Source organism: Hypomesus nipponensis, chromosome 8, assembly GCF_054491055.1.
Source record: "Hypomesus nipponensis isolate SF chromosome 8, ASM5449105v1, whole genome shotgun sequence".
Lineage (NCBI taxonomy): Eukaryota > Metazoa > Chordata > Actinopteri > Osmeriformes > Osmeridae > Hypomesus > Hypomesus nipponensis.
In genome coordinates, this window is record NC_140368.1 from 8,755,020 (window position 1) to 8,764,447 (window position 9,428).

The following is a 9,428-nucleotide window of genomic DNA, read 5'->3' on the forward strand; positions in this document are numbered from 1 at the left end:
CAATATTCCACTTTAATACATGTTGTTGCCCATATTAATGTCCCTTAATTACTGAATGAAAAGTGTGATTAATAGGCACATTCCTTCTTTTAACATGCATTTGCATTAGATTGGATTCATAAACCTTTTCTGTACAAACTCTGAAGGCATTAAATGCTTTTCCATAATTTTTGTTTGTCAAAGTTTTGTTTGGCTTTATTAAGTTTGCAAATATGCAATCGTTCTAGACGTGGTTTGTGATGGTCTCGTAAAAATTGTGCAATAGCACCCTCTGGTGTCAAGATAACTGTTTCTATATTGTCACGTGATTTCGGGGAAAAGGAGCGTCTGTCTAGCTTGCGCGGACTTCGAAGGGATTTTCCATTTTATTCAGTACTGTTCCCAGCTTGGTTGGTAGGAGAGAAGAAACGAAACTTAAGGTGAGCTAAATATACAGCTAGTCATAAATGTGTTTGTATTCATAATTGGGCTACATGCTTCCAGTTATTTACTATTTTGAAACAGTTGATCGATTAAAAGTCGAATTTATTTAGGATTAGATCATTAAATTGTGTCTTAAGGGCATAATTGTTTTCTACATTTGCAAATGTGCATCAGTAGCGACAATAGTGTGTTTTTCTTAAAACCGATGTGCTTGCATTCAGTCTGATGATCAAACTGTTATTACTAAGAATACCAAATATGAGGCCAGAGCTTTAATGTGTTCTAAAATAAATATAATACAAAACACAAACATATAACGAGGTCTTCTTATGTCTAGGAAGTTGGCAACAGTCTTTGAAAAACCACCAAAGTCTTTGTATCCACATCCGCTGTACTGCAATGCTATCTGATAAACAACTACAGTTTGGATCGGTTAATGACCAACGTTGATTTTAATTCCAGTAGCTGTGTCCACAACCATGGCGTCGGGTAGAACTCGGTCCACTCGCAAACTCCGCAATTGGATGGTGGAGCAGGTGAGTGGCAATAAGTGGCAACTGAGAGCGTTCGGTATGCCACTATCTGTGGTGTCGCTGACTAAATACAGACGCGGCTCAGACTGTTCAGTATTCACTTTTTTTGTGTAGGTGGTATTTGGTTTAGGAATGTTGAGTTAGATTCTCCTGGTGTTGCTTAGCATTATATCGGTATCTTACCTCAAAGTTTACTCCATTGGGCGCAGGTTACCAGTGGGAAGTACTCTGGTCTGATCTGGGATGATGAGGCCAAGACCATGTTCCGCATCCCCTGGAAGCACGCTGGAAAACAAGACTTCCGTAGCGATGAGGATGCTGCCATCTTTAAGGTAGGTTATAACACCACCATCAAGGTTTCACATGTGGTCTTAACTCAACCACCAACCTGCAGAAACAGATGCTAATGTGTAGGTTGTAAGGTTTTGTCATGACATTCACTTTATTTATTTCCTTCTTCTAAACCTTCATGCACAGGCGTGGGCAAAGTTCAGAGGGAAGCTGTCTGATGGGGTTCCTGATGACCCCGCCTCCTGGAAGACACGAATGCGTTGCGCCCTCAACAAGAGTCCAGAGTTTAAGGAGGTTCCAGACCGGTCCCAACTGGACCTCTCTGAACCCTACAAGGTGTACCGTCTGGTGCCTACGAACGAGCAGGGTGAGTTACACAAGGACACACAACACAATGCTCCACCTCGACATTGACAGAGAAAGATGCCTTTTGCATCTTGTAAAATAAAGTGGATCCATTTGTTCAGACAGTACACACCTTGATTACCTTAAGTTGATTTTGATTTGTACTTTATTTTACAGTATACTATGTGGATTTTGTTGAGGTTCAAATTTGGGTGGAGAAGAATACAAGGTTAAATGCCAGAACAAGTTCTTTGTAGTTTAATAAGATGAGATATTTAGCAAATCAAACAATCAATACAATACACCATGGTGTATTGGATCTAGATCGGCGATACCAGTCAATGTAAGGGAGGTGTTTGTCAGGCGATTGGCCACCAGACGATGGGGAGAGGATGTCCTCATCCTATTAGGCTTCAGAAGGAGTTTGTGGGCAGTCAAGACGGGCCTAAAGGTCTGATGATGTCCAGGAGCAAAAGGATTCATTCGCCTAAAGCCGGTTGTGTCTCCTCCTCCAGACCCACAGATTTGCGCAGCCTAATGAGTCTTCTTCTTACATTTAGCAGACGCTCTTATCCAGAGCGACTTACATTCCCCGAGGCAAGTAGGGTGAAGTGTCTTGCCTAAGGACACAACGTCATTTGGAATGGCCGGGAATCGATCCAACAACCTTCTGATTATTAGCTTGACTCCCTAACCGCTCAGCCATCTGACCCCTTATCACCTGGGGCCTCATGTATAAATGTTGCCTACGCACAAAAAGCTTGCGTACGCTGGTTTTCACGCTTTGTGATGTGATGATCTGCAAAGTCTTGTCTGGCTCTGTAACATGGCGAATTCTAACTGAAAAGTGCCAAAACTCACCAAACATTACAAAATAAAGTTTCCACTACTACGTTTAAGACGTTGACTATTCAAAAAACTAAAACCTAAAAGTTTGATAATTAATGTGGATGATCACATCAAAATGCCAAAACCCAAAACAGGAAATGCTATATAGCTTTCTGTTTATTCCGCCACCACTTAATAACTTCTGTTAAACTTGAGGGTGTCAAACGAACGACAAAATCACTCAGGAAATGCATGTCACTCTAACCCTATAGCTGCCATGCTGTTACGATGCGCCACACTCGTTTCTTAATTTAAAGTTTTAAAAGTTTTAAATTCTTATTATCTGCATATTCATTTATGGGAGGAGGCAAGGCGGGGTCAGTGGCTCGTTCACATCAATCTCACGTTGATTGTGATTTATAAAGGAAAGGTGCGCAGGACCTGGCGTATGACCGGTTTTTATACATGTGAATAATTTCTGTGCGTAGGTACTTTTTGAGTTTTGGCCGTACACCATCTTCTGTTATGAAAGCTGCGCAATACTTTATACATGAGGCCCCTCGTCTTGACTCAAGAGTTGTGAAGCCCATTGTAACCTCTCCTTGTCCCTTGGTGTGGTCATGGTGTAGTCCTCTCGCTTCCCTTATCCGGTTCCTCTCACCGGCCTTGACTTCCACATTCTCAGCAGCAAATCATATCACCCCATGCACCCCTCCCTGCCTGTACGATGACTTATTGCGTTCCTCTTCTCACAAAAGGATGCATTCTCTTGGGAATTACCCCTCTTATCACCCTCACAGACACTCCTGGTGCATAATCGTAATCATTCCTTATTTTATCTGAAGCATTGATTGTATGTGGAATATATGTTCAACATTGTCATTGCACATTGGTATATCTGAAGAATTGATTGCATTTCTATTCAACAGAAGCATACATTATATTAATCTTTCAACAGAGACATAGAACATATGACATAGCAGCATAGATTACTTACCTCAACAATTTTATGACCACATAATGTCTTGGGGGGGGGGGGGTCACAAGGGAATAAATACACGTATTCGACTCTAATTCTATGCTCCTGTGTTGTGGCCTCCCCTGTTCTCTGTAGGTTTGGAAAGGAGCGGTGTCAAGAACACACGGAGACCCAGGAGACTGAAGAGGAGCAGCAGTGAATCAGACAGTGGGGAGGACATGCTGGAGGCCAAGCACATGAAAAAGGAAGCCCTCCTTCCTTCTCCCATCACCATGGTAGGTCAGCTGCTCAGAAACGACTGACACTAAGACAATATAGCTCAAGTGTCAATGTTTTTAATGATGATGTTCAATCATTTCCCCTTCAAATCCAATGCTGTGTGCACTCTTGTGTATGTAGGCAGTTGAAGCCATAGATGAGCATGCAGTCCAGTCACATGAGCCTTTCCTACCAATTATCAGCTTGAAGAATGATGGGAGTAAGTACTTCTTTTTCCATCCAAAGACACCACTTGCTAATTCTGTGGCAATCACACCCAGCACTACACATACTGTACACATTTAGGAGTGCTGTATATAGCTAAGCTCTGACATGTAGATTTGCAATGGCATGTGATTGATCGACATTCTGGTGTCTCTCTCAAGCAAACGATGAGATCCAGTTCAACTTCACAATTGAGACTGAACCTGCATCTGGAGGTAATACCAAACATACACTGGCTTATACCTGTGTCATACAAGGCCTTTGTAAGGCCCTTATGTCATATCAACTTAAACTTTGTTTGTATAGATCTATTGACAAGCAATGTCACATGTCGGTTATGACTGTGCACAGTAAGCTTTGGTCTGACGTTCCCATTTCTATCTCTCTTATCTCAATCTCTCCATATCACCGCACTCTCTCTCTCATTATCATACTCTCTCTCTCTGTCTTTTCCCTACTGTCTTCCTCGCTGTCCCTCTATCTCTGCCCATTCCTTCAGATAATTCCTTCAAGATCTCAGTGAGCTACATAGGCCAGGAGATGCTCTGCCGAGAAGTCATGGGCAACGATGTCCGCATCACCTACATGCCGTCCTCACCAGTCGCTCCCTCTCGGATAGTCGGGGGGTTCCCCCGCATCCTCCTCCCGGAGCCTCCCTCCCACGTGTCCTCCAGCCCAGAGGCCAGGGCCCGATACCAGGCTCTGGCCACCCTACTGCCTTTCATGGAGCGAGGGGTGATGTTGACCTCCACAGGGAGCGGGGTCTACGCCAAGCGCTACTGCCAGGGCCGGGTGTTCTGGACGGGGCCGCACACCACCTCGCCGGGTCCCCTCAAGATGGAGCGAACCACGGATCCAATCCTGCTCTTTAGCAAAGAAGCCTTCAAACAGGGTGGGTTTCATGGTTACGCAGGGCTGCTTGTTGTTGGTTAGTGTGGGTCATATCAGACATCTATACTTCATCGACCATTTGCTGGTTTGACTGCCCAGGTGGCTCACCTGTCTATCCACCTGACTGCGTACCACAAAGGCAAACGCCTTACCGCAGATTCCAGCATTGGCCATTTCCTGCATATTTCTTGCGCTCTGCTTCACTGCCACAGAAGGGTCCAAAAATATTTAACCCTAACCCCTTTGCTGGTTTTGTTTGTCGTCCCTCTATTGAATTATTGAGCCTGACAGTGACCTATCTTTTTCATCTCCTCTCTTAAGAGCTGGACAACTTCCGTTGCGCCGGGGGAACCCCCCCAAAGTGTGATGTCACTCTGTGTTTTGGAGAGGAGCTCACTACCACAGAGGATCCGTCTTGCAAGCTCATTATTGCTCAGGTAAAGCTGACTCAGGGCTTTCCTGTTCCATTGTACTAGGATCGACTCTTCCAATGTTCAACACCAATGCAATTTTAAAGAGGCTGCATCCTATGAAGCTCTTGTCATAATGGTCTTTCTTCTACATAGAGATTGATGTATCATCCTCTTCCTTTGTAGATCACTTTATCCTGGGCTGAAAGACAGGTCCAGGATGCGCTTAACTTCAGGGAGTCCATAGCCCTCCTCCAGAACCTGGCAAGCCAATCACCTCTCGGAGAAATCACACTAAACCTGGAGCCGGTGTCCATGCCCTATAGCATTATCACAGACAGTGAGGAGAAGCACATCCTGTAATGACTTCTGCAATGACTATTCACTGAGGCTTTTAAGTACTGAGACATTCCTTAGCCTCCATTTTACACTATACCACTATAGAGTCCACACAATGAGCCACGGTCTTGCCGTTTTGCTGTTGTATCAATCTCAGTGTGACGTTACATTGTTCAGTCTCATTGTGACTGTGTTCATTGTGGGTCAAGACTTTATGGCTGTGTGCTAACTTGCATATACAAAACTTGCTCTGCTTCTTCTTCAAAGTCCTTCATTATCTTAAACTTTGTCACTTTTGGCAGTACTGCATGAGTATATATTTGTACATTAGATGCATTTAAAATGTTTTAAAGGGAAGAAAAATGGTGTATTAGCCTGGCATCACCAGACCAGCAAATGTGTATTGGTCTGGAACGTTTATCACCAGGTGCTCTGTTTGAGTGGGAGGGTGACCATAAATCTGCCAGAGCAGATACATTAATACACATTCACAGATGGCTGTGGTCCCCATGGTCTGGTACCCAGGATTAGGTTATCTAGTAAAAGTGATGCATGTTAAGTGGATGTGGATGTTAAGTGATAAAATATATGGTGATTTTATAAGGTTTATAGGTATCATTTATTACGATTTGAAAGAAATAGGACAGAACTTAATACATCTCAATTTCAATGTAACTTGCTAACACACTATGATCTATTCTCAGATAGGGTTTCTTCTTGTTAGAGGGTTGACATGGCAGTAGGATCACAACACAAGGCACACTGTGGACTTGAACCAGCGGAAAGAAAGCATCAGACAACACAGTTGTAAATATTTGTGTTATTTATAGAGTCATAACTGTGACTAACCTATCTATCAACTGCATTAAAAACCCACTGCACCTTTAAAATGTGGTTGTGTTTGTAATATGTATACATGAACATCACACAAATATTCAAAATGTCCCATAACAATGCACCTTCTCAATGTGATTTACACGTTGCCATTCGCCGGCGAGGCCAGCTCTACTATCTTGTTGTTAAGTTTCTGATTCGTCCAGTCCTTTGTGATATCATCCAAATGGCTGTCAAAGTCCACCAATAACTCGTGGTCTCCAGAGTCCATCAGCTGGCTCGCAATTGACCGAGTCTCCTCCCACTGCCTCAACATTATCCTGTTAAAACGTACAGGCACAGCATTTGAATTAACAAGCAGTTAATTAATTGCTAATGTATTCTTCTTAGAACAGCAAAACGCATGGCACTGAAACTATGACCCTTAATACATTTTCCAAATGCAGATAATAGAGGCTGTTATAAAAGTTCAATTGTGCCATAAAAATATATTTGACCAATGGCCCTATGCACAGCATGAACTCCGGCCTCTCTGTCGTATACAGAGATCAGAAGAGATCGGATGATGCCTTTTAAGACCATCTGCAGTCATTCATTTGGATGAGGCTAACTTCTCATGCCATCTGCAGTCATTCATTTGGATGAGGCTAACTTCTCATGCCATCTGCAGTCATTCATTTGGATGAGGCTAACTTCTCATGCCATCTGCAGTCATTCATTTGGATGAGGCTAACTTCTCATGCTTGGAACTGATGAAGTGTCTTCTTGTGGAGGTGTGTTAACAGAAACAAGCCATCCGGAGAGGACAGCAGCACACTTCTAATTCTCGAGCACATAGGTGAGGGCGGCTTTCTGTCCGACTCTTACGTGTGTTTGTCTTTCAGGGTCCAACGGGTGTCTTTTCGCTCGTACATTACAATGGGAGGAACCCTGTAGTCTGGGGACATCTTCCCTCCATCAATCTGCAAATTAGAACAAGCCATCCAATGGTGGCCAACTCAGACAAGCGTTAAGCCTCGAGGGGTCAAATACATGACAACGTTTAAATGTACGTTCCTGACGAGCGTTAACAAAACCTCAGTGCTCCGTGGCACATCCTGTCTATGATCTTCCAGAAATACAAAACACCCACAAAATGATTCTGTCCAAGTGCTGTTCTATAGTTCTACTTCACATTTTAAGTGTGTTGTAGACTTGGAATAAATGCATAGTCAACCCATTTGTGGTTTTAAATTGTGGTTTTAAACAGATAAACATTTTTTAAACACTGCCCTCAGACAAAATCCATCCACTCCGGAAAAATGTCATTTCCCCAAACCAGTCCAGAGTACCTACCATCAGTAGAACTGCATTGTTGCACTGCTCAGCTATCTTGTCTGCAATCTTCAAAGCACATGGTGTAGGGCTGGAAACGGATGGGGAGGGAGAGGAAATACATTTGGAAAACTATTTCCAATGCGTCATATAAACAATTAAATGACAGTGGACTGAGACAGAGTAAGGCTGAGTGAGGCTGAGAAATGAACAACAAGGAAAACAAAGGATGAGTCTCATCCACAGCTGTGCACCCAAAGTACCTGATGTCTGACACACAGGCATTGGCTTGGTAGTATCCAACTATCCTCTGCTGGGTTTGTGAACACCAAACATCCACCTGTAGTGTGGATGGTTTTGTAGAGCAATATATCAGTTAGCCAATTAACTCATAAAAATAAGGATAACGACAATGCTGTAGATACAGTGACATTACCTGTGTGAGAGCCAGCTGAGTGATGGGTGCTAGAGGCAAGTGCGAGTGAAGAAGAGGTACGCAGTCAGTCACGCACACAGCGCCCCCTGCCGGGCTTGACGATAACAGCAGCCCATTGACGCTGCACCTTGGAAATAGACAAGCGTGAAGGTACATCTTCACATACGCACGACAGGACAGCTCTACTTCCCCCATTGCTGTGAAGAGAAACAGACACCAAGATTTCAGACATCAAGCAGAATCACTTCAGCTAAACTCTTAGCTATAGTATCAATAAAAACAGCATCTATCTTAGCTAGCAGACTAACCTCTAGATAGTCGTTCAGTCTGACTCTCAGCAGCCTTATTCCTTATAATGTAGCTGGTTTAGTATCAGGACCGGATAATGACCACTACTTTATTGAACTAAACTCACTAAGTTATAACTGTTATCCAAGGTAAATGGCTAGCTAACGTTAGTCAGGCATCAAGCTCGGTTAAACTAGCCAGCTAGACCAACCAGCTGAAAATGCTAGCTAATGATGTCGCTGACGTTATTCAGATTGTATTTGTTTTTTTCTATTGGGTATTTATCTTTGGTGTTCTCTTACCCTCAACAGATCAAACTTGCTGGTTCAGATGTAACAGTCGAAACTCGAAATCCAAAAAAACTCTCAAAAGCTGAATAGGTTATTTGACAATTCATATGCTTCCGGTTCTTGCAGACCACTAGTGAACCTGCCTGTGGTTGGCTCTGTGGGTGGGTGAAAATCCAGCTTTGTAAGAATAAGCGGAACCTTGTTTGGGTTAACCTACACGAGTGGTCATGAAGGAGTGGCCTCGTGTGGACGGAGTTTATATACCTTTTTTTAATTATTCTGGTTAACAGGTCTGACTTGCTATTTCATTTTAATGATAACATTCATATTCATAGATATTCATTCATAGATATATTTCTTCATTCACTTAATTCTAAATCGATTCAATTTGCAGACCATTTTCAGAACCTTATCAGTAATAGAGGTTCCACATCCCCTTTTCCCCCCAAATAAGCAAAAATAAGCAGCACAGCTGGTTCATGAAAGTAAATATGTTGTAACTGTGTAAACTTAAAAGACAAGATTGTCACAAAATTAATCTATATGGTTGTAGAATATGTCTAGTATGTGGTTTGTATGTGATCATTTAACATATATTAAATGTTTCATTACTGTTGAAACATGTTTTTGTTTTGTTTGAAGGGTTTTGCGCATTGAGGAACATGACTTTGGCTGCATGGTTCCTCAATCTTTTGCTGCCTAGCAGGTAGAGAGATGTATTGTCGACCATTGCTGTGTGTAGGT

The 9,428-nt window shown here is 42.8% G+C and overlaps 2 protein-coding genes across 4 annotated transcripts; one reads left to right on the top strand and one right to left on the bottom strand.

Annotated features, from left to right (window-relative positions):
- Positions 1-199: 199 nt before the first annotated feature.
- irf9 (interferon regulatory factor 9) lies at positions 200-6,412 on the top strand. Of its 2 annotated transcripts, none has more exons than XM_084703566.1 (10): positions 200-419; positions 886-959; positions 1,166-1,288; positions 1,434-1,614; positions 3,535-3,674; positions 3,799-3,877; positions 4,044-4,097; positions 4,382-4,774; positions 5,095-5,210; positions 5,370-6,412. In XM_084703566.1, exons 2-10 carry the CDS (start codon positions 903-905, stop codon positions 5,544-5,546), a joined length of 1,320 nt encoding a protein of 439 aa, XP_084559692.1. In that variant the 5' UTR covers positions 200-419; positions 886-902; the 3' UTR covers positions 5,547-6,412. The 2 variants fall into 2 exon arrangements, with proteins under 2 accessions (XP_084559692.1, XP_084559691.1); XM_084703565.1 differs by having other exon boundaries at positions 201-419; positions 889-959.
- Positions 6,118-8,855, bottom strand: emc9 (ER membrane protein complex subunit 9). 2 transcript variants are annotated; one of them, XM_084703568.1, is made up of 6 exons: positions 8,697-8,855; positions 8,107-8,303; positions 7,934-8,010; positions 7,692-7,761; positions 7,224-7,318; positions 6,118-6,676 (listed from the first exon to the last, which is right to left on the bottom strand). In XM_084703568.1, the coding sequence occupies exons 2-6, from the start codon at positions 8,299-8,301 to the stop codon at positions 6,496-6,498; spliced, it is 618 nt and encodes a 205-aa protein (XP_084559694.1). In that variant the 5' UTR covers positions 8,302-8,303; positions 8,697-8,855; the 3' UTR covers positions 6,118-6,495. The 2 variants fall into 2 exon arrangements, with proteins under 2 accessions (XP_084559694.1, XP_084559696.1); XM_084703570.1 differs by lacking the exon at positions 8,697-8,855 and adding an exon at positions 8,415-8,622.
- Positions 8,856-9,428: the final 573 nt, after the last annotated feature.

Excerpts from the sequence above, each read along its gene's own strand:
- irf9 (XM_084703566.1), top strand. The coding sequence starts at position 903 with ATGGCGTCGGGTAGAACTCGGTCCACTCGCAAACTCCGCAATTGGATG. Across the intron at positions 1,615-3,534 it reads GGTGCCTACGAACGAGCAGG|GTTTGGAAAGGAGCGGTGTC; the intron begins GTGAGTTACACA and ends TGTTCTCTGTAG. Across the intron at positions 4,775-5,094 it reads CAAAGAAGCCTTCAAACAGG|AGCTGGACAACTTCCGTTGC; the intron begins GTGGGTTTCATG and ends TCCTCTCTTAAG.
- emc9 (XM_084703568.1), bottom strand. The coding sequence starts at position 8,301 with ATGGGGGAAGTAGAGCTGTCCTGTCGTGCGTATGTGAAGATGTACCTT. Across the intron at positions 7,319-7,691 it reads ACAATGCAGTTCTACTGATG|ATTGATGGAGGGAAGATGTC; the intron begins GTAGGTACTCTG and ends TCTAATTTGCAG. Across the intron at positions 6,677-7,223 it reads ACCCTGAAAGACAAACACAC|GATAATGTTGAGGCAGTGGG; the intron begins GTAAGAGTCGGA and ends ACGTTTTAACAG.